Source organism: Marmota monax, unplaced genomic scaffold (assembly GCF_021218885.2).
Source record: "Marmota monax isolate L192 unplaced genomic scaffold, Marmota_monax_Labrador192_F-V1.1 WCK01_AAM20220418_F8-fsc00017, whole genome shotgun sequence".
Taxonomy (NCBI): Eukaryota; Metazoa; Chordata; class Mammalia; order Rodentia; family Sciuridae; genus Marmota; species Marmota monax.
The window spans coordinates 21,911,279-21,936,709 of record NW_026695241.1 but is presented as its reverse complement, the minus strand read 5'-3'; the positions used below and the strand labels follow the sequence as shown (position 1 = coordinate 21,936,709).

The following is a 25,431-nucleotide window of genomic DNA, read 5'->3' as shown; positions in this document are numbered from 1 at the left end:
TAGACACTTCTAAGTTTAAGGCTAACTACTCCCTAACTAGCCATCCCCAAAACTGGTGATTCCACCCAGGGCTTCAAGCATGCTAGGCAAGTGCTCTGCCACTAAGCAACAACCCAGCCCTTTTTTATTTTTTATCTTAATTCAATTTTATTTATTTAGTGATACTGGGGACTAAATCTAGAGGTACTCTGAGTCACATCTCCTGCTCTTTTTATTTTTTTTGAGAGACAAGGTCTCACTAAATTGCCAAGGTCTCAGCCTTTCAAGTAGCTGGGATTACAAGTACACATCACCACACCCAGTACATTTTTAAGTATCTCAAGGCTTGGCATGAAACAATCCACAGCAGAATTTCCCGTGGTACTTATGCCCTTAGAACTACCATCATTCTCTGCCCTAGTAACTGTTGCTTTATGTTGCCCAAGGCAACAGTAATCCCTTATGACTTTGGAAAGAGAAAAGCTCTTAGACAAAGCAGCCTTATCCTTCAGACATTGGTCACCTACCCTCTCACATACTGGGTAAGAGCACAAGTATGTCACTTCTTTTACAAGTCACACACTGATAATAATGAATCAAGCTTTAGTAAGCTTCAGAAAGCCTTACAAGAATTAAAAGCACTGAGAATATAATAGTAACTGCTGAAATTTGATGTCAGAGTTTCAGACACAAGGATAGGGAGAAACTGCCCACATTTTTATTTTTATTTTTTATTAATATTTTTATTTTATAGTTGTAGTTGGACACAATACCTTTATTTCACTCATTTATTTTTTTATGCGGTGCCGAGGATCGAACCCAGTGTCTTGCGCGTGGGAGACGAGTGCTGTACTGCTGAGCCACAACCCTAGGCCCCTGCCCACATTTTTCTATAATCTGATTTTTATTTTCAATTTAAAGTAGGTACCTAACACTTGATCCATATATTTTGCCAGTTCAATGCCAAACTTAGGGGTGGGGATATACCTCAGTGGTGGAGTGCATACATGAGACCCTGGATTCAATTCCCAGCACCACAGAAAAAAAAAAAAGTCCAAATCTCACATCATTCCATGGTGTTTCTTGGGCTCTCCCTGAGGTCCCAAAGCTGGAAGGGGAAAGCAGGGAAGGGCCTCTCCTTAGAGTGCCTGGGAAAATATTTGAGGCAAGTCTAGAAAAGGTTGCCTGGAGACCAGATGATCTTGAACTTCAGTTGCCCTGGCAACAGTATGCCTCTTTCTATTGTACCTATAAAGGTTAGCTCCAGTTATCAAGGGATAGCAGTCAAATTCCTAATTCAAAATGACATTTCTTCTCTATGATGCCACCTGCAACAAACATCACAATTTTATAAATACTTAATAGATGTTTCCCGATCTGAAGGAATTGGAAAGTCAGTATTTCTACTTTTAGTGATCAGAGACTAAAGAAGATATTACATGAAACCTATAGGAACTCAATTTTAAAAGTTTTCCCAGTTATTCAGAACTATAAGTACTGACAACCACAGTTTATTCAATATTAATTCCCCTATACAACTGGGACTTGAGCATCTTTCCTTTAAACAGATTAACCCCTTTTGTTTCTGGAGCCTGCCATTTATTGAATCCATTTTTATGCTTCCAGGTTTCTGTGCTACACTGGAGCTGAAAAAAAACTACATGGGGAACACGAAGCATCCTGAAAGCCAGGAAATGGGACAAACGAAGCAAGTCATAGAAGATAGCAGGAAACACTTTTATTTGGCTGCAGCCAGATTCAGAGGGCATAGCTTTTGCTATAATCAATCAATCCCCTGAACCCCAAGTTTGGGTAGTTTCAAAGTTTTATACTCAGCATATAATTGGATGTGCTCAGAAACTCAGTCTGCAGAAGTTCACATAAAAGCAGTTTTTTTTTTTCTTTCACTGTTCTGGGCAAGTTTACCCTTCATGGATAGCACCTGAGGAGAGATTCTTCTCCCCTTTCTTTCCTCCCCCTGCCAGCTATTACCAGGGAGCCCAATTGGTAACTTCTTTTATGTTAGAAATGTAAACATCTGTGTGAAGCCCCAGCTAGGCGCTAAGAGGCCTTATTTACACATTTTTTACAAACTACTCTACTGGATACATGTTTGTGAGAAACTAGTAAGTGGGTGTCCAGTACCTGGAGTGCTGATTTCTTCCCAGCCAGTGGCCAGTTAAAACAGGGCAACATGAAAATTGGAAGTTATCTACATTGAACTCTTTTGTAGAGACTATTTGGTAACAGTCCAAAAATCAGCCATGGTGAAGATTTCTGGAGAAGCCCAGTTAAAACTTCTATGGAGAAAGCAGGTGCCACTTCAATGAAACTAAAAATATGACTGATTTCAAGAAAGCAATTTTTTCAAACTATTGTATTTATTTCATTTTGAATGTACTTCCTCTTTGCACCTATTTTTCTGGTTTCAACTGCATGGACTAACATAGCTGTAGCCTTATGCTATCATGTAACTATATATTATCAGGGTTCAAAAGCCCAGTATTTTATATAGGCTTTTCTACTGTTTGAGGAGTATCATATATATTAAATAAACACTTTACACAAAAGATAATAGCAATTTACATTCTTTCTCTAATTCAAGAGAATTTGTTTCTTGTCCTCATCAATACTGTGTAATTTTTTTGGCATCAGATGTTAGTTTGGATTTTTCTAATTTGTTAAGATGTTAACAGGTTTTAATTTTTGAACATTTCTCCTACCAAAAGTGTCATTTCCTTTTTTATTAAATATTCTTAACTTTATGTGAGGTCATTAGTTCTCCCACTTTGTCGCTTCTCTTTATACCTTTTCTTAAAATTATTTTATTATTTTAGTTGTGGCTGGACATAATACCCTTATGTTATTTATTTATTGATATGTGGTGCTGAGGATGGAACCAAGGGCCTCACATGTGCCAGGTGAGTGATCTGCTACTGATCCAGAACCCTAGCTCATCTCTGTACCGCTTAATGAAAAAAAAATTATTTTTTAATGTTGCCCAATTTATAAATTTTTAACATATTTGTGTAACTTTTTGAAAATAAATAACTGCTCTATTTTGTGGTTCTTGAGATTTAAAACAAAGTTGCCATTTCACTCATCAACATTCCCAGGAATTTTTTAAAAACCTTATATAGAAACATGTTGGAAAGTGACCCAAGCTGACCTTAAAATTTTAACCTTTCTGCTTTAGTCTTCCAAATAGTTGGCATTAGAGGCAAGTACTATGACATTTTCAGTATAAATCCCTTTTATTCATGCTGGGGATTGAATACAGGGTTAACTGACAAATGAATCACATTTCCAGGATTATTTTATATATTATTTAGTGACAGGGTCTCACTGAGTTTTTTAGTGACTCTTTTTGTGGTGGCTGGCATTGAACTCACAATCCTCCTGCCTCAGTCTTCAGAGTTTTGGGATTGCAGGCATGTGCCAGCACACCTAGCATAAATCCCTTGTTATAGTAACTTTTGACAGATATATATATATATGGGTTATTGAATTTAGGGGTGGTATACCCTTAAGCCACAGCCATATACCCAGGCCACTCATTATTTTATTTTGAGACAGAAACTTCCTCATGGTGGTCATGGCCTTCCTATGTTGATGAGGCTTTCTTTGAACTTTTGGTTCTTCAGCCTCTACCTCCCAAGTCATTGAGATTATATGTATAATACCATCCACAGCTATATTTTATTTTTATATTGAAGTATATAATACTTCTGAAAATGATTTTTTCTGCTATTAAGAAAGCATATAATATAGTTTTCCCAAAAAATAACTCCTTGTCCCAATGATTTTTTTTTTGAAAGAATATCATATTTCTATTTCTGCAAAGCACTGCACACTTTCTCTAAGTTTCAAGTTTTTTTGTTTGTTTGGTTTTGTTTCATTTTATTTTTCTTAATAAAGGTTCTGTGTTACTTACACACATTTATTTATTCATATTATTATAAGGTATCTACTTATTTCTATAAGTTCATAGTGTACAACAATGTGTGGTAAAATCCATCTGTGGTTCAGTGATGTACTTCAAGGAAATATAATATGTAGCCTAAGTATTTGGTAATACAAAATTCTAGATGTCAATATTCACTGTGACATTTAAAAAATAAATAAGATAAATTTAAAAAATTTTAAAAAAATAAACAGACTAACCTGCTCAGTGAAGGTTATGTTTTGTAGGTATCTTGACTGTGGATCCCGAGCAGAGGAGAAGGAAATAGCCCATCTAGAAAAAGTGGTACTGGGCCCTGGAGACTACAGGGAAACCATTCTCAGGCAAACAGTGGCTGCAGATCTCTCCCTCTCTCAAATACACAAACACACACACACACACACACACACACACACACACACTCCAAACTTTCCATTCTTTCTTATCAATTACATTTCTAATTCCACATTTTCTGTTCAATAATGAACATGAAAAGTAGTCCCTGGACCCCTTTTGAATCCAATAATGCTGTATCAATCACACGCAATCCTCATAAATAAGATAAAGCTAATAATTTTTTAAAGTCTACTAATGGCTTTAAAAAGAATGAGGCATACATTATGTGTTATATAAAAAGATAACCAGAGCGGGGTTACAGCTAGTGGCACAGTGCCTAGCATGTGCAAGATCTTGGGTTCAATCCCCAGCATAAAAATTTTTAAAAAATATTTAAAAACCAAACTTAAGATTTATGATATTGATAATTTTTTTGGTTTCCAACCACAGTTCCTGGCTCATAACTCCCTTCTCAAGAAGGTTATAGAAACTCCAATTTTTCTTCCCCAAGGTGAACCTCTAATCTTTCCTTGCTTATCTCTCTTCATCCTACAAATCCTCTGATCTATCCTTATCTGAGAGCAGGTCATAAGATCCTCTTCATTCCAGAGGAATCCTGCCCCATTCCCAGGAGAAAGGAATGCTGCCAAGAGAGGGCAAGAATCTGAACAGACAGGCCTTGCTGGGTTTTCCCACTTAGACTATCAGCATTAGATCATACCCTTTTTGTCCAATTATATTTCAACAGTTGCCCATGTTTAAATCAGACCCAAAAGGACACAGTTGGGAGAGCTTTGGGATGGTTGAATATGTGGATGTCTCTAGACATCCTAGAGGGTAGCTTAGGCAGAGATGGTGTGGAAGCTCCATGCCCCTTTTCCCACTTGTACTATGCATTCATCATTTCTATCCAGCATGGTGGAGAACACCTCTAATACCAGCAGCTAGGGAAAGTGAGGCAGGAGGATGGCCAGTTCAAAGCCAGCCTCAACAACGAGGTGCTAAGCAACTACAAAATAGGGCTGGGGATGTGGCTCCATGGTCAAGTACCCGTGAGTTCAAATCCCGGTACCAAAAAAATTAAAAAAAATAAAGTCAGGGGAGCAGTCTTAGAGACTGAGCTCTAAAATCAGATGGGATCTTGACACTATTTCCAGGTAGACAGTGTTCAAAATGAACTGGATTATAATAAATCCAACTGGCATCTCCTCCAGAATGGATAGCTTGCTTAGTGAGAACAACCACCATCTAGTATCAGAAATAATCTTTGTTGTGAGCGTGTAATAGAGAAGTTGAATGAGTTGTTTTTTTCCTAGACTTAAGTATGAGTAGTTTAAAGATAGCATTAACAAAGGAATTAAATTATACTATTTGTGCACTTACATTACACTGAAATTTTCTAGAAGCATATACAATAAATTACTAATACTGGTTATCTGCAGAGAGAAAACAGGACATTGGAACAAGAAAAGGATCTAACTTTTCTATAGTCCCATTTATTTAAGAAGAAAAAATTATGCATTACATACATATACTTATGCACTATGTAGCACTGAAAACTTCTAAACATATACTGAAAAGTAAAAGCAATGTTTATTTCCACAGAGTGAGGGTGGGTAGGTGGGGAAGGAATGGGAAGAAGACTTAACTCATGCCTCACTTTTCTGTGCAACTTGAATTATTTATCACAAGTACACACTACTTTTATGATTTTTCCCCCTAAGGATTGAACCCAAGGACACTCTACCACTGAGCTACACCCTCAGCCCATTTTTTATTTTATTTTAAAACAGGTCTCACCGAGTTGCCCAAGCTGGACTTAAAACTTGTGATTCTCAGACTAGGGTTGTGGCTCAGTGGTACAGCACTTGCCTAGCATGTGTGAGGCACTGGGTTTGATTCTCAGCACCACATATAAGTAAATAAATAAAATAAAGGTCCATCAACAATTAAAACAAACAAACAAAAAAAAAAACCTTGTAATTCTCCTTGCCTCAGCATCCAGCTGCTTTTATGATTTTTAACAGAATGTCTTTTTTTTTAATTAAAGTAATCAAACACTCAAAATACAACTTACAGGAATGCCCCTACTAAAAGCAGTAGCAATGTATACCAAGAACCTTTTTTGATACCAAGAATTGAATCCAAGGGTGCTTAGCCACATCCCAGCCCTTTTTATTTTTTTGTTTTGAGACAGGGTCTCACTAAATTGCTGAGGCTGGCTTCGAACCTGCAATCCTACTGCCTCAGCCTCCTGAGCCACTGGGATTATAGGCAGGCACTATCATGCCTGGCTCAAGAACTTTAAAAAAATTTTTTTTAAATTTTTTTTAAATTTGTAGATAGACACATAATATCTTTATTTATTTGTATGTGGTGCTGAGGATGGAACCCAGTGCCTCACACATGTGAGGCAAGCGCTTTATCACTGAGCTACAGCCCCAATACTTCAAGAACTTTTTTAAATGGTCACATCTTTGATGGGATAAGTAGCTCACTGGCAGAGAACTTGCCTGGCACGTGCCATGCATTAGGTTCAATTTCCAGCATGTGTGCGTTCCTGCGCGTGCGCACACACACACACACACACACACAAACACACACACCCTCTGGCCTTAGAAGCGGACTAACAACTGAGAAAGATTACACCATAGGCTCAAAAGTTCTTGTGGCCAGGCATGGTGGCACACACCTGGAATGCCAGTGACTCAGGAGGCTGAGGTAAAATGATCACAAGTTCAAAGTCAGGCTCAGCAACTTGACAAGGCCCTAAGCAACTTAGAAAGACAACATCTCAAAATAAAAAGGACTGGGGATGTGGCTCAGTGGTTAAGTGCCCCTGGGTTCAATCCCCAATACCAAAATTTTTTTTTTAATATTAAAGTTCTTGGGAGCCAGATTATCCAGTTCAAATTTTTCACCACTTACTTGACGAGTTATCTCATGGAAACCAATTAACCTGTACCTCAGTTTCCCTATCTCAGATATTAGAAGGAGAAAAGGAATTAATAATATATATGAAGTACAGTGGCCTACAGTACACTGCATAGAGAAAGCACTCCATAAAGGCTGGTCAGAAATAGTAGAAGTAGTCAATCATCCTAAGGAAACAAGCAGCATGTGGAAAAATACCTTTTATACATGGAAAATATAGCTGGAAAAAAAAAAGAAACCACTATTAATAAAAGGACATAATTGTACGTGAGGCACTGGGTTTGACCCTCGGAACCACATAAAAAAAAAATAAAGGTATTATGTGCATCTATTAAAAAAAAAAGTCATGTCATATTTTCACAGAATATTTAATGACATAGAAATAATACTAGATTTCAACGTTCCATTAAAAAAAAACATGGCATATAACTGCACATCCATACATCATGACCAAATTCTGATTTTTAAAATAAGTAGCAAAAAAATCATACAGTATTTGTGTGTGGTGTGTGTTGTGTGGAGCTGGGTACCCAAGGCCTCACATGTGTTAGGCAAGCACCTTACCACTGCTGACCTATATCCCCAACCCAAAAAATTGTATAAATCACATTAAAACACATCCTAGCCCTCTCGAAGTGTTTATACAGTGAGTTAATGAAATCTGGAAGAAGTGAAGAACGTAAGGGGAGGAAAATTAAGAGAAACAGGAAGCCAAGTAAGTTACTCTGGCATTGATAATTTTCCATTTATGCCCACCCCCACTCTCTTATCTCCAAAAGGATGAATGGCTACTTCCAAAAATAAACACGCCAGCATAAAACAAAATAAAAAATTAGTGAAGAGCAGACATCCACTACATTATACACTGCTATGAACTACACAGACGTCAGTTAAGAGTCAATTTTTTTTTTTTTTTAGAGAGAGAGAGAGAGAATTTTTTAATATTTATTTTTTAGTTTTCGGTGGACACAACATCTTTGTTGGTATGTGGTGCTGAGGGTTGAACCCGGGCCGCACACATGCCAGGCGAGTGCACTACTGCTTGAGCCACATCCCCAGCCCAAGAGTCAATTTTAATAGCAATAAAACACTATTTGGTCAATTTGCCTAAAGAGACCTTAAAGGTAGCTTTCTATTGGTGATCATCAGAGGATTAATCACTCCAAACTTTAAGGAGGTTAGAATACAAGACAAAAAGAAAAAACAATCTTTTCAAGGATGCAGATAAGTTACAAGCACTGCACAATTCCCCAGGGAGAACACAAACCACAACCTAAATGGATCACTCCTTCCCAAAGACAGAAGAAGGTCCCACATCTCAGTACAGCGCAGCCCCTACCTCAGAGAGCAAGAAAAATCAGGTCCAGATATGAGGACAAGAGTTACTAAGAATGATCACAATTCCAGCTGTCCTAGCTCATTTTTATCACAGAGAGCTTCATGAATCATATATCACCTCATTAAGAATACATCCTTCTCAAAAGTCCCTAACAAACTGGCCTGGGGTAAGACACCCAAGACTTCTGAGGAGAAAATCCCTGAACACCAATGATTGCTTTCAGCACTCAGTATCCTTGATAGTCTTATTTAAGCATTAAACTGGGCTCATTTAGAGAAGCACTAAGGAATCCAGCCACTGGCCTACTTACCTCTTAATTTGTAGTGATCAGATTTACAATCCTAGGTATATTACAGCAAGAACTCGGCCTCTTTTGAGAATGTTTTCATTACTTAAATGTAATTCTCCCCCCATTGAGCCACTACATATAAGTACACTTTAATCTCAAATTCTAATTAGAAGATGGTATGTCATGAGTTATTCAAATATAATTTTCAGGGCTGGGGTTGTGGCTCAAGTGGTAGAGCACTTGCCTAGCACGCATGAGGCACTGGGTTCGATTCTCAGCACCATATAAAAATAAAATACAGATATTGTATCCACCTAAAACTAAAAAATAAATATTTTTTAAAAATATATAATTTTCATATACATATTATTCACAATAGCTAACATCCACTGAACATGTGTTATATGCCAAAAAAATCTGTTTCTTAAGCAAGTTCTCATTTAATTCCCACCTCAACTTGTTAGGTTTTTTTTAAGATACAGGAAAAGGTTACAAAAAGCCTTTTTTATTTTTTTTTCTTTTCTTTACCCACTGTTATTTTCAGCATTTCAAACTCTACCTGGCATATGAATGCATTCATTTATTTGTTGAAAAATAAACTAATTTCCCAAGACCAAGCAACTGGTAAGTGGTAGAGCTAGGATTCCAACACAAGTCAATCTAATTCCAGAGCCTAAGCTTTTAACTACTAGGCAAAAGCCACAAATCTGTGTAAGTGTGAGAGACATGTTCATTTTGATACAATTTCAAACTTGTAGAAAAGTTCCAGATTGTATAAGGAACTCCAATGTACTGTTTACCCTGACTAATTGTTTACACTGTGCCCCTCTGTAAACCTTTTATGTTCAACAGGTCAAGCAAATCAGTGTATACTAAAGGAACCAATCTCCTTTTCCCTAACCCTTCCTTATCCCTTCTTGTCTGTACTCCGACCAACTGGCATCTTCATCCCTAGTTCTAATCCTCCTGTCAACATTCCCCCTGCTGCTGCCCTCTCTCCAAAACCTCCATCCCTAGCACTGCCCTAAAGGCCAGCCCCTTCCTGTCCTCTGCCCTGAGCCTGTAGTCATGTGTATACAAAATGTGCACAAAGTCAACTGCAAAAAGGAAGCAGTATTCTCAGGGAATCAAGCTGATAAAGTCATTACAAAGAATGGTGAATTAAACAAGTATATATTTAAGATCAGAGATTAGCTTGAAGTAAAATTCTTGAAAATGCTGTAAACAGACAAAATAGAAATAGATACCAAAAATACATATTCCAACTTTAGAAAATGACAGGAATGCAAAAGATTTTCACTGTTAAAATAATATATACAACCAGCCAGGCATGGTGGTGCACATCTGTAATCCCTACAGCTCAGGAGGCTGAGGCAGGATAGCAAGTTCAAAGCCAGCCTCAGCAACTTAGTGAGGCCTTAAGCAATTCAGCAAGACCCTGTCTCTAAGTAAAATATTTTTTAAAAGGGTTGGGGATGTGGCTCAGTGCTTAAGTGCCCCTGGGTTCAATTCCTGGTACCCCCCCCCAAAATAATAAATAAATGATTGGAAAAGAAAAAAAAAATATATATATATATACACACACACATACATATTTAAAAGTCATGGGGCAGGGGCTGGAGATGTGGCTCAAGTGTTAACGCGCTCCCCTGGCATGCGCGGGGCCCTGGGTTCAATCCTCAGCAACACATAAAATAAAATAAAGATGTTGTGCCCACCGAATACTGAAAAATAAATTAAAAAATAAATAAATAAATAAAAAATAAAAGTCATGGGGGCCAGGGTTTAGCTCAGTAGAAAAGTACTTGCCTAGCATATGTGAGGCACTGGGTTCAATTCTCAGCACCACATAAAATAAATAAAAGTTCATAACCAACTAAAAAATATTTTTAAAAAAAGTAATGGACATCATTATAGAAATAAGAATTCTGGTTTTATGGCAGTTTCTTCAATGGTCAATTTTTTCTATTACATTTGTCTAAATTCATATCCTTCTGGCTTACCTAATACGTGCTAAGTATAAAAAATGTGGACAGAAGGGAGGATAACAGTAAAAACAAAGGCCACCTTGATTTCTCCCCTAAGGGCAGCCACTGTTAACATTTTAACATGTTTAAATATGTTCTGGGGGGCCAGGATTGTGGCTCAGTGGTAGAGTGCTTGGCTAGCATGCATGAGGCACCAGGTTCGAACCCTGGCACCACATAAAAATAAACAAATAAATAAAAGTATTGTGTCCACCTACAACTAAAAAATAAAAATAAAAAATATGTTCTGGGGGCTGGGAGACTGTGGCTCAGCGGTAGCACACTTGCCTGGCATGTGTGAGGCACTGGGTTCGATTCTCAGCACCACGTATAAAAATAAAGGCCTATCACAACTAAAAAAATTTAAAAAAAAAATGTTCTGGGAGCTGGTAGAGTGCTCACCTAGGATGCATAAAGCACTGGGTTCAATCCTCAGCACCACATAAAAATAAAAAAAAATACAGATGCTGTGTCCACCTAAAGTTAAAAAATAAATATTTTAAAAAATATATATATATATGTTCTGGGGCTGGGATTGTGGCTCAGTGGTAGAGCGCTTACCTGACATGTGTGAGGCACTGGGTTCGATTCTCAGCAAATAAATGAATAAAATAAAGGTCTATCAACAACTAAAAAAATAGTTTTAAAAAAATGTGTTCTGGTCATGCACAGTAGCACATGACCATCATCCCAGCTATCAGGTGGCTGTGAGAATAGGATCACAAGATGGAAGCCAGCCTGAGCAACTTAGTGGAACCTTGTCTAAAAATTAAATTTAAAAAGAGCAAGGGCATCTCACTCCAGTCAGAATGGCAGCTAGTATGAAGACAAACAACAAAAAGCACTGGCGAGAATGTGGGGGAAAAGGCACACTCATATACTGCTGGTGGGACTGCAAACTGGTGCAGCCAATATGGAAAGCAGTATGGAGATTCCCTGGAAAATAGGGAACCACCATTGCCAGCCAACCCTCTCCTCAGTCTACCTAAAGGACTTAAAATCAGCATACTATAGGGACACAGCCACATCAATGTTTATAGCAGTACAATTCACAATAACTAAACTGTGGAACCAACCAAGATGCCCTTCAGTAGATGAATGGATAAAAAAAAGTGGCATATATACACAATGGAATATTACTCAGCAATAAAAGAGAATAAAATCATGGCATTTGCAGGTAAATGGATGGAGTTAGAGAAGATAATGCTAAGTGAAGTTAGCCAATCCCAAAAATCCAAATGCCGAATGTTTTCTTATATAAGGAGGCTGATTCATAGTCTTGGAAGGAGGGGGAGCATGGGAGGAATAGAAAAACTCTAGATAGGGCAGAGGGATGGAAGGGGAAGGGAGGGGCAGGGGGTTAGAAATGATTGTGGAATGTGATGGACATCATTATCCAAAGTACATGTATGAAGACACAAATTGGTGTGAATATACTTTGTATACAACCAGAGATATGAAAAATTTGTGCTCTATATGTGTAATATGAATTGTAATGCACTCCACTCTCATATATAAATACAAAAATCAATCAATGAATAAAAGAGCAAGGGATGTAGTTCAGTGGTAAAGCACTTGCCTAGCATGTTGTTCAAACCCCAGTACCACAAAAAATGTGTGTGTGTTTATATACACATATATTTTTATCTATCATATTATGCATATGATATTCTATATATTAATCTGTTATGTTAATAATCATATTCTGTATATACATACATTATGATTATTAACCTAACAGATTAATGGGTTTCAGAGTGTCATTTCCATATATGCATCCTAACCAATTTGTACATGACAATTTTCAATAATCTAATGCTCCCAACTCAACCATAAAGTTGGCTGAAGGTGCAGCTCAGTGTGGTCCAAGTGCTTACTTAGCAATACCCCAAGTGAGTTACCAGCTAACCTACTCTATACTTTCACTGCCACTATTTTAGGTATTTCTTGCCTACTGATGACAGTGACAATACAGGAATAGCAACACCACTGGAGAAGCAAGGTGATAATATTCAATACAGTGATCTCCTACCAGGGTATCTGAGAGGTCTAACATGCTATTTGAAAAAGAAAGGGCAACAGATTAATCCATGAGAGCCTCTGATGGATTATGTAGCAACTAGCATGGATGAAGGGCCAGAAGCCCATCCAGGTAGGCTTGGAGGAGGTGGCAGGCTCTGTGTTATGAAGAAGCAAGCACCCTCCATCAGGAGGTGCTACAGACTGTAGAAAGCAAGGTGCTTTACAATGGGATTTTATTTTACCTCAAAATAAAACATTGATTCTACCACTGGGATACACAAGAAAAACAATTAGACTGTTTTAAGGACAAAAGACACAATGCTTAGAGATGGGTTTACCGAAATGTGAACTTTACTTCATATGTAATGAATTTTAGGTGATATAGGACATGATGATAGATGATACATTGTTTAACATCAAATTCCACAGCAAAAATTATCCCTTTCCAATTCTTTTTCAATTTTCAGAATCTATTAAAGAGAACGTCTCACATAGATTATAGTTTATCCATCGTCTCCCTACCTGCTCATCTCCCATTTAAGTAAAGAAAAGCTGGGTCCCAGTCTCAGATCCTTCCATTGGGCAATGGTCACTTGCTAAGAAATAATGTTATTTTATTTGCTGAGAAGCTATATAACCTTTGTGGTTACAAGAAGGGGATTTAAAGTAAACTGCTGTCACTTGGTAAATGTAACCAATTACTTCATTGCTCTGTGCCACTTCCCTGTCTTCAAAATGAGGATAAATAGCATTTAACTCAAGGAATTGGTGTAAGGATTAAATTAATTACTCCATACACAGTGCTCTGAACTTAAATATGTAATAAGCAATGTTATTGTTGTCATGCAACTGGTTTTGATTTTGTCTTGATAATTTTTTAACAGTAATACAAGTTTTCCTTTTATAATGATAACCAAAAGTTTCTTTCTTGACTAAATTGATTGAAATGATGTTGTGGCTTGAATATAGTCCCCAAATTTCTTGTGTTAGAAACTTTATGCCCACATTCATATGTTAATTTTATCTGAGATGAGATCTCCTGAGGGGTAATGAATAGATTAGCTCATTCATGGATTAATGTGTTATCAAGGGAGTGGCTTTGTAATAAAAGCATGATTCCTCTGGAACACTTGCTGTCTCACCATGTGATACCCTACCATGCTATACTGCATCAAGACGGCCCTCACCAGATGCTGACCAGATTCCACTACAATGCTCTTGAACGTCCCTGCCTCAGAACTGTGAGAAAGTACACCTGTGTTCTTTATCAGTTAGCCAGTCTCAGCTATTTTGTTACAGATTTGTTACTGGTTTGTAACAGAAAACAAACCAGTGAAAAACCAGCCTCTACCTCAGAGCAAAGCCTGTCCAAGGAAGGGGGCGTGACCCTTGTCCTTGGAAAGACCCACAGAGCACTCCTAGGCACATACCCACCCTGCTGAGTTGTTCATCTACAAATAACAGGAGAGATCTGCTGTGCCAGGTGTCCCTGACTCAGTCAGGCTAGGTGGGGACCCATAGCAACCCCCTAGCAACCACCAATCAGCATGAGACAGGGAAAACACCTTGGATGCCAGAAGATCCTCCCAGTAGTTTATGGTGGTTGATAACATGTTGGGAAACCATGTAATTCAGCATGTACACCCCACGTAATCATTTCAAATGAATCCCTCTCTTGAACTAACCAATCACCCTTACCTAACTTGTTCTCGCCAGTGAATGTGATAATCATGTTTTAGAGTTATTTTATGATTTTTCTGCGGTGTGTGATGATTTGCTAAGAGATGCTATGATGCATGTGAAGTCCCTGCCTTCCCCAAAGACTGTATAAAACTGCTGCAAACCCTGGGCTCGGGGCCTCTCAGCATTACCAGTTGCTGTGCGCGCGCGGAGGACTGAGCTAGCTCACAATAAACACCTCTTTGCTGCTTACATCAATCTTGGTCTCTGGTGGTCTTTTGGGGGTCCCGAATTCGAGCATAACACCAGGACAGGTAAGAAAAAAACTGAGTTAATATAAAGAAAAGCATACAGTACAAAATGAGCCTCAACCCAAGATCCACTCACAAAGACTGGACCAAACTACCCAGAAATAATGTTTTTTTTTCCTCTCTTCAAAAGCTTAGTTTTTCCCCAAAATGAGGCTCTACCAACTTTTTTACTATGACTCAAGACTCCTCCATATGCCTAGCAGGAGGAGATTCATGATTTCTCATGAAGGCATGAGACAGGTGCAACTCCACTCACATAAATCCACTTTCTATAACTTCTCTTTCCACCCAGCCTTATGAAGTTACCTGACCCAAGAGAGCTAGAGGACTGAGTGTTCTCGCCGCCCACTGGAACCCCATGAGAAGCACTTGGGCAAGAGCCAACTGACCTTCAGGGCTTTGAAGATGACCCCAGGATGTCGGGGTGAACGGGTGGTGTTGTTCTCTAGCTGCTGCTCCAAAGCACGACGAAGCCCAGAAAAGTCTGTGGGGGGATTGTAAGTCCTCGTTCCCTTGTAGTGAATGGAGCTAAAAGCTTCAGGGAAGCGACCCAGCTTCCGGAACCGGTCCTGGATGAGCTTCTCTGGCACCTCTGACAGGTGATCTATACAAGCAGAAAGGAACATATGAGCAGAGAATCCCCTGTGTTCAATCCTCAGAATCTGTGTTCTTAGGTGCACACACACCTACACCCACACATGCACACTATAAAACTAAGAAATAGCCAGGCACAGTGGTGCAAATCTGTAATCCCAACTACTTTGCAGGCTAAGGCAGGAGCATCAGAAGTTCAAAGCCAGCCTTAGCAACTTTCTAAAAAGAAAAATCTAGCCAGGGATGTTGGCAAATGCCCAAAATTCCAGCTATTCAGGAGGCTGAAGAAGGAGGATTATCAAGTTGGAGGCCAGCCTGGACAACCTAGTAAGACCCTGTTGCATGATAAAAAATAAAAAAGGGCTAGGAGTGTTGCTCAGTGAAAGAGCTTTCCTCAGTTCAATCCCCAGTACTGGGGAAAAGACAAAACTAAGTAAAAATTTTTAAAAATTGAGTAAATAAAAAATTCTACACGTCAAAGCATAACAGTGAACATCTTTGGGCTCAGCTCTCCTCTATTCCCCAGAGGTAACTGGAGTTCAATGTTAGAGACATTTTTTGCCTCTGACCAGATATACTTGGAATGTTATTACTTTATAATATACTGTATCTGTCCTTGTTATGAAATTCTCTCCCATATGGAGATATTTAACCAGTCATCTACTAATAAGTATTTAAAATTCTATACTTTGAAAGGTTTAAAATTATAAAAATCATTTTTTGTGGTTCATAGCTATTACACAAATGTCATTTTGCATTTTCCTTGTAAACTTTATAACTGTTGCCTATTAATGTTTTGCAGAGGTACTGCTGCTAATAAAACAACTTGAGTTAATTTGAGATAATATTATCTGTTATAAGTGATGGCATATTAACACTGAATTCCAGTACTAATACTTCATGCTTTGAATATAGACCTTGCTTCTCTGCCACTGCAGAGAAGGATAGGTTTCTTTCTCTTCCTCTCTCCCTGCTCCTCCCTAATCTCTACCCCTCCCTAATCTCAGGGGAAACAGGATTACCTTTCTTCCCCATTTTAGGTAGATTTATCTGTCCTTGTACACACCTGCCACAGGAACAAGTAATCCAGACTTGGGGAAGGCACCAGAAGATCTCAGAAATGACTATCTCCCAAATTAGCAAGTGAATTATAACTCCAATAAAGAACACAGGGAATGTAACCTTTGAATCACCTCTTTAAAAGCCCCCTGTTCCTGCTGAATGGGAGAAAGAATCACAGCCTTTAGGACAGGAGTCCCCTGTGCTTCTCCTCTGCTAACAGAACAATTTTTTTTCCTTCTTCTCAAATAAATAAAACAAAATTCTATATTTGCGCTGGGCATGGTGATGCATGCCACTGTCCCAGTGGCTCTAAAGAGGCTGCGGCAGGAGGATTCCAATTTAAAAGCCAGCCTCAACAACTTAGGGAGGCCTGTCTCAAAAAAATAAATAAATAAAGAGGGCTGGGGATGTGGTCCAGTGGATGAGGGCCCCTAAATTCAATCCCTAATACCAAAAAATAAATAAATTAAAATAAAATTCTATACTTGGAAAATTCTGGTCTTATATGATGAAGCTGTGGGCAAAGATTGTGGTTCAAGTGAATTCAATAAGCAGTGTGGGACTAAAGTAATATTTTTAAACAACAAAATCACTCCAATTAAAACTTAGTTAGCACCAGGTACAGTGGTGCATACCTTTATCTCAGCAACTTGGAAAAGCCCTAAGCAATTCAGCCAGAGCCATCTCTAATAAAATATTTAAAAAGGCTAGGGATGTAGCTCTGTGGTTAAGCACCCCTAGTTCAATCCTTGGTTAACACCCCCCTCCAAAAAAAAAAAAAAAAAAACTTAATTAGCTCAAATTTAAGGTATAGACAGTAAAGAAAAGTAACCAAAATTCTGTAGTCATTCCCTACACTCACCTCATCTTGAATTTTTTCCAGTGGCTGCTACCTTTGAAGGGAGTAGCAGAAAAGGCCCTGGGGACAGCCCATCAGTCACAGGCTTCTCCTTAAGCCACCCAGGAGCCACCACTTCCGCGTAATATCAGCTCTGTCCCTGAACATGTAACCACTACTGCACATTTAAAAACCCAAGTACAGGTTCAACATCCCAAATCTGAAAATCTGAAACCTGACATGCTCCAAATTCTGAAGTTTTTCAGCATTAGATGTTAGAGCATTTCCAACTTCAGATTTTTAGATTAGGGATACTCCACTAGTAAACTCTATGCAAATATTCCAAATTCCTAAATCTGAAACACTTTTGGTCACAAGCATTTTTTTTTATTAGTTGCTCATGACAATACAATGATCTTGACATATCATACATTTAAATCACATGGGGTATGAATTCTCATTTTTCCAAGTGTACAGGTTGCAGAATCACATTGGTTATACGGCCACGTATATGCATACAGCAAGCATTTTGGATAAGGGGATACTCAACCTGTAATTCCTTTTCCGAATACCCTCCTACCTAGTAATCCTTCATCTAGAAAAGTAATAAGATCAATCAGAAAACCAGAAATTCTATAAGACAGCTATTCAGAAAGAGAAAATCCAATCATCAGTTTGTTCACAACTCTGGCACCCCTCTTACTGGCATAAAATCTGGCTGCCCTGGTTCTATCTTGAGGTTTCAAGAAGCTACAATGGTATTCCAGAAATAAATCTGGACTTATGAGTTAAAGACCTTGACTTGAATACCATTTTGCTAGAACCTCCTTTATTAAATAATTTAAGAGCTCTCTGAGTTCTGTAAAATGGGGTTCCAACTGACTTGAGCTCAGTAACCAAGATGTAATTAGTTAGCATTTATATTAAAAACATATAGCATACTACATGATCAAAGCAAATAAATAAATAGCTTCTGAAAATCTTGTTATTTCAAAATCCTGAACTGGAAATTAAAACTACCCCTTAAAGTTATAAAGATCCAACATGGCACAGAGCATCAGTCACAGAAGGCATCTTAAGCCATCAATCTTACCTCCTCTCCTTACCTTATAGTACTTGCTAATGACTCTCTTCTTCCACTTGTAGAACATTTCAGTTCTCATCTTCCAACAAGTCCTGAGTCACTGAGACCACCACAATCAACCAGTACTTGGTTTATCAGATCAATCTCCTTTAAACCCTAGTCTGTCTACTATCCTCCTGCTGCCACTGCCCTGTCCCAGTCCCTACCTCTTCTCACCCAAGTACTAGGAAAACCTCCTAACTGGCCTGCACACCTCCAGACAAAGCCCCTCTAATTCACCCTCCAGTAGGATGCCAAGGGAGCTTTTGAAAATAAGATCTGATCATATAACTCTAGGGGCTCCTGTCTTACTTGAGAACTCAGTCCATGGCTACCCATGGTCTAATCCCCAAGTAGCTCCACCATCCCCTCCTTTACATAAGATATGTTTCAAACACACATGTGCTGTTCATTCAGCACATGTCTGTGTGTCAAACACTCAGCCAGGATCTTTAGACCAAGCAGTGAATAAAGCAGACAATGTCCTTGCCCTCATGCTGATTCCATTCTAATAATGGGAAAAAACCAATGACAAATGAAAACACACAATGATTTCAGATATAACAGATGCCCTGGGATAAGAGTAAAAGAACTGAGGAGTAGGAGGGACCACATTACAGGGGTAGTCAGGAAAGGCTCCACAGAGAAATTGAGTTGAAACTGAGAGACAAATGGCTAGTTGGGGCAGAGTGGTCCAGGTAGACAGAGTAGTATATGCAAAGGTGTGAACACAGAAAAGGCAGTGTAGGCTGGGCACAGTATTACACGTCTATAATGCCAGCAGCTCTGGAGGCTAAAGCAGGAGGACTACAAGTTCAAGGCCAGCCTGAGCAGCTTAGCAATACCCTGTCTCAAAACACAAAAAAGGGATGTGGACATAGTTCAGTGGTAAAGAACCCCTAAGTTCCATCCCCAGTACTGGTGGGGGGCAGATGTGGAGCAGGCGAGGATGTGGCTAGTGGAGGAATGTGTCTATTATGTGCACTGGCACACATTCATGGGCACAAGCAGACATGGGTACACTCACTCAAAGTGGAAGAGTGAAGAGGTAACTACAGAAGGATGTCAGCGACACAGGTAGGACACCATGTTTAGGATTTTAGAATATGTTTCAGTGAAACTAAAAGTCAATGACAAGTTGCAAGCAAGAAGATTACATATCTTAATTATACATTGTTTTTAAAAGAGATCACTAGGATGTCAAGATCATTGTACTGTCATGTGTAACTAATTAAAACAAATTTAAAAATAAATAAATAGATATATAGATAGATAATTAGATAAATAAATAAAAAGAGATCACTAGGGATGTGATCACTAGGGATGCTGGGTAGAGAATGCATCAAAGGAGACAGAAATGGAGTTTTGGAAGCTATTGAGAGCCTCCTCCAGTTCCCTGAATACAACTTGCTCCTTGAAACCACCTGCTCTTCTTAGAATAGCCCTCCTCCCCTCCTCTACCTAGCCAAGACTCAGAGTGCGATCAACACCTCCTCTGACATCCCATTATGAGGTCTAACAACTCTCCTCTGCACTCCCAGTTCCAGTGCCTACAACTGTTATGGACAGAAAACCAGGTGGTCTCTCCAATTAGACTGTAAGTTATTCAAGCGTGGGAACTTTTTTTTTGTTTTTAGCCAGTGCCCTAGTGCTCAGCAAATGACAGGCACACTCAATCCATTCTGCTGACTGAATGAGTAGGTGAATGATGTAATTGTTTAACGAACCACGCTGCCATCCTTCGGGCATCCCATCACTGTGTTGCACCTGCTCCCTCACCTCTCACTTGGGTGATGATGTTACTCGGGATTTCTCTAATAGAAACACAAAAACTTTTTTTTTTTTCTTTTTGGGACCAGATATTGAACTCAGGTGCTTAACCACTGAGCCACATCCCCAGCATCCCTCTTTTCATTTTATTTTTTGTATTTTATGTAGAGACAGAGTCTCACTGAATTGCTTAGGGCCTCACTAAGTTGCTGAGGCTGGCTTTGAACTCATGAGCCTCTTGTCTTAGCCTCCTGAGCCACTGGGATTACAGGTGTATGCCACCGGGCCTGGCTCAAAAGAACTTTTACACATACACCATCTGCTGCTTACCTGTAAAGACATCCAAACACTCCACTTTCTCCTGTTGATGGATGAACTGTCCATGCTCCTAAGGCCAATTCTTCCACCTGTGCATCCCTCCAATTATTGTTCCTGTTTTTTTTCTGCACCTGTCTTGTTCCCTCTCTAATAAACCACTCTTATCAGTACCCCAATATCTGTAAATTCTCCAATCTTAAATTTTAAAAAGGGAAACTGTACATCAGCTTCCACTTCCATGTTCTGCTTCCCTTTAGAGAATTCTTCACAAGAGTTCAATTTACTTACAACCTTAATTCTTATTCTTATTCCTTCTTGTTCCCACTCTGCTCATGCTTTCATCCCCACCATACCAGGGAGACAGGTCTTAACCAGATCACCAAACATCTCTATTGCCAAAGCCAACTGGCAATTCTCAATCCTTGACATAGCTGACTACTCCATCCTTCTTGGAACACTTCCTTACATCTTGCCTGGGCAGAAAATTTTCCAAACAATACACCACCAAGTTACTAGAGTAGCCCAATGGCCACTTCCTTGCACCCAGGAAAGGTCAGCAACCCATCTACTCACCAGAGCCCAGCAGCTGAGTGTGCACAGTCTCATGGAAAATAATAACTGCTGGGCCCAGGGTGGATAACGGGACATCCAGGCCACAGCGGGCAGTGGTAGCCTTGAGCTCCTTGGTGAAGTGTTTCAGATAAGCTTCTGAGGCATCCCCAAGGAATTTGAAGAGGTCATTATGCAACCGGTCTGCATGAGTTCGATAGATGACAAGGTCCGAAATGGCCAGGACCTTAAGTAACAGTCGTGTTCTCTGGCTTAGATTCACGGTAGCTCCCAAGAGCCCTTCCGTGTCTATCACTGCTACTTTATGAACTGGGTCATAGGCTGCCCACACTCCCACAGTGCAAGACTCCTGGGCAGGGGAGGTTTTGAAGACTTCACGGCCATAAAAGAATGTGTGGTTGAGGGTATGAGACTTTCCATCACCAGTATTTCCAAAAATGGAAACCACCTTCAGATGCTGATCAGGTTTACAGTCCAATTTTCTAATAAAGTCCTCTTCATTTGTTACCTTCAAAAAAAGAAAGAAAAAAAATGAAATATGGAAAATGAAAACTGCAAAAACAGAAAAACCTACAATAAAGACAAATGCTTCCTAGATTCAAGGACACTGACTGCCTTGTCAAGGTGGGAAGGAAAGGAAGTCTTAAGCTAAGAGCTCCACCACCTCTCACCCTTGGCAAATGGTTCACAAAAGCTTCTAAAGCCTCAGTCATTATGATAACTTAGTGCTGAATGAAAAGTCACAAGTTTAAAACTCTTAAAATATAAGGGGGGGGCTGGGGGTGTGGTTTAGTGGTAGAGCACTCGCTTAGCATGTGCGGGGGACCCTAGGTTCGATCCTCAGTACGATATAAAAAAAAATAAAGATATTGTGTCCAACTACATCTAAAAAAATAAATATTTAAAAAATATATATATAAAAGCCAGGAGCGGTGGAACTTGTCTATAATCCCAGGGGCTCAGGAGGCTGACACAGGAGGATCACAAGTTCAAATCAGCCTCAGCAACTTAGCAAGGCCCTAAGCAACTCAGTGAGGCCCTGTCTCTAAATAAAATACAAAACAGGGCTGAGGATGTGGCTCAGGGATTGAGTGCACCAAGTTCAATCCCCAGTAGCAAAAAAAAAAAAAAAAAAGGAAGGAACCCACTTCCACTTATTACTTCATTATATATCTGTTATTCTCACCTTTAGGACAGGTCTTAAGTGTGTCCTTACTTTGACCTGATTGGCCAGAAAATCCTATTTTTGCCTTATTTTCTGTTGTGACTGGGCCAGTTCCTCCCCTGTAGTCTTCCTAAATCTTTGCTCACTAAGCTTCAGAGGAGGCTTAAAACGCTATAGTGAAACTACACGTTCCTACTTTTGGAAAATAATGTGGCATTGTCCTGAAGTAATGTCTACTGACCCAGTATTAGTTTGAGGGTTTTTTTAAAAACTCTACTCCTTACCTACTATCTTGCTCTGATTGGTCAGAAAACAGAATTTAGAAGGCATTTAGAAAGAATTGTACATCTGAAAGACTCTGTTGGAAAAAATATCCTAAATCATCTAGTTTTTCAGTGGGGAAAATAATAGTGGCAGATTTTTCCTTAAATTTGTGGTATCTTTTATTTAAATTTCACTTACTAACCTTAGAGTAGGAGAATGAGAAAAGTATGTGCAATATAGTATTTTTTGTACTCTAAAGATGTTAAATGCTTTTCACAGTTACAATTACAGACTTTGTAATATTTTGCATTATTTCTAAGTATTTTTTTATGAATAAGTCAATCCCCTAAATATGCTTCTGAAATGAACAACTGACAGTTTTGCACTTCCCTACTCCACAGTTATTAGGTATAAAAGTTAAAATGCAAATAATAAAAATTTGAAAGTAAACACTTCATTGTTACCTAGTAACATTTAGGTAGAAATATCAAAAATTTTTGTGAAATGAAAGTAACTATTAAATAACATTTGCTTGGCACTCTGGGAAAAAAAGGAATGACATACTGATATGTGCTATGACATGGATGAATCTTGAAAACACAATTAAGTGAAAGAAACCAAATACAAAAGGCCACATATTTTATGACTCCATTTATATTAAAAGTCCAGAATAAGCACATTTATGAAGCAGAAAGTAGATTAGTGGTTACCAGAGGCTATGGGGAGGAGAGAATAGAAAAGGGCTCATAATTGTACAAGGTTTCTACTTGGGGTGATGAAAATGTTCTGGAATTACATGGTGGTGATGGTTGGACAACTTTATAAGTATTCTAAAAACACTGAATTGTACACTTTTAAAGTGAATTTTATGTTATGTGAATTATATCTCAATAGTTTTTTTTTAATGAACTTACTGTCTAAACTTCATACAACCAAAATTCCCTGCTAACAGTGTGAAAAATATTGCAGTCTTTATAAAAAAAAAAATTAAGCCAGAAATGAAGAGACCAGCCAGGCACAGTGGCACTCGCCTGTAATCCCAGCAACCTGAGAAGCTGAAGCAAGAGGACTGTGAATTCAAGGCCAGCCTCATCAATTTATCAAGTCTCTGTCTCAAAAAATAAAAAGAACTGGGGATGTAGCTCAGTGGTAAAGCATTGAGGTTCAAACCCCAGTATCAGGGAAAAGAAAAGAAAAATATAAAGAAATCTAGGGCGAGTAAGATCCAAACTAGGGATCCAAAAAGATGCTCTGGGATCCTCCTTGGACTACAGAATCCCAAATCAAAGCTCCTAACCCAAAAAGGTTATGGCTGCTGGGCACAGTGGTGCACACTTTTAATCCCAGCAGATTGGAAGGCTGAGGCAGGAGGATCTCAAGTTCAAGGCCAGCCTCAACAAAATTAGCAAGACCCTGTCTCAAAATAAAAAAGGGCTGGGGATATATAGCTCAATGGTAAAGCCTCTCTAGGTTTTGTTATATTATTATTTAAAAAAAAAAAAGTTATGTCTATTCCAGCCACATAAGTGATGAACCTTTGCACCAATATCTTCCAGCCATCAGAGAATAAAACACCTTTCTGATTCTCAAGAGTCTGTTGGTTTGATATAGAGAAATACAGACAAGCCAGGTGTGGAGGCGCACACCTGTAATCCCAGTGGCTCCAGAGGTAGAAGCAGGAGGATCACAAGTTCAAAGCCAGACTCAGCAATTTAGCGAGGTGCTAAACAACTCAGTGAGATCCTGTCTCTAATAAAATACAAAACAGGGCTGGAGATGTGGCCAAGTGCCTCTGAGTTCAATCCCCGGTGCCAACCCCCACCCCCCACAAAAAAAAAAAAAAAAGAAAGAAATACAGACAAACCACTGAGCTTGAAAATTTGAGTTCTTGTTCCTATAACTTCAAGGTGCAATCTCATTATTCTATTAAATGACACCACTACTGTTACACTGTTAAGAGCTTTAATGTTAATGATGATACCAACAATTATAGGATGCTCACTGCAAGACAGAATCCTTCATTAGATCCATAAGCACAGGACCATGTCTATCTTATCTTCACACACAGCACTTAGAGGACATAGTCAGGCACAAAGGAGCTAAATATCTAGGTACTGAGCGAATGGATGCCTGAATGCCAGGTACCTGGCTAGGAAATGTAATCACTTTCCCCAATGCGCATCTTCCACTGAGCTGAACAGAGCAGCACTTGATAAAACTTGGCAATGTGTGCTAAGTGATCTAGCAGATAATTCTGAGAAACAAACAAACAAAAAAAATCACACAGAACAGCCCATTTTGGACCTGTTCTAACCTGGTTCCAAGATGATAAAAGCTCCATAAGCCTCTACCTACTGGTGGAGTCAGGTGAGGTCAAGGTAGTTGCTGGGAGAGTCATCAAATTCTCAAACAGTCTGCGGGGAGGGAAGCCTAAGTCTGGGAATTCTCTCCCATGATAATCTATTGTCATGAATCTATTAACCCACAAAACTACTACCCAGAATATCTAAGAGCAGGCACGTGATAAGGGGCATGTAGGCACCATTAGGTACAAAATTAAATGTCTTGGGATTACATTAAGCACCCTCCAAATGATGTATGCAATGTATACAAATAAAGATCTCATTTGGTATGAAACTAATACTCCCTGTTACATTTGGGGACTTTTTTGGCATTTGGTGCCCAGAGGTATTGTTTTTGTTTTTTTTTTTTTTAGAATTTTTTGATATTTATTTGTTTTTAGTTTTCGGTGGACACAACATCTTTGTTTGTATGTGGTGCTGAGGATTGAACCCGGGCCGCACGCATGCCAATCTTGAGCCACATCCCCAGCCCCCCAGAGGTATTGTTAAGCACATATATTCATG

General features: G+C 39.0%; 1 protein-coding gene across 1 annotated transcript in view; it reads right to left on the bottom strand.

The window, feature by feature from the left end:
* The window catches only part of Zfyve1 (zinc finger FYVE-type containing 1), a 60,028-nt gene that overhangs the window by 13,267 nt on the left and 21,330 nt on the right, over positions 1 to 25,431 (bottom strand). Inside the window, exons 3-4 of the mRNA XM_046440964.2 lie at positions 21,139 to 21,643; positions 15,250 to 15,464 (exon numbers count right to left, since the gene is read on the bottom strand). Coding sequence (XP_046296920.1) covers positions 15,250 to 15,464; positions 21,139 to 21,643 — 720 coding nt within the window. The remainder of the gene's footprint in view (positions 1 to 15,249; positions 15,465 to 21,138; positions 21,644 to 25,431) is intronic.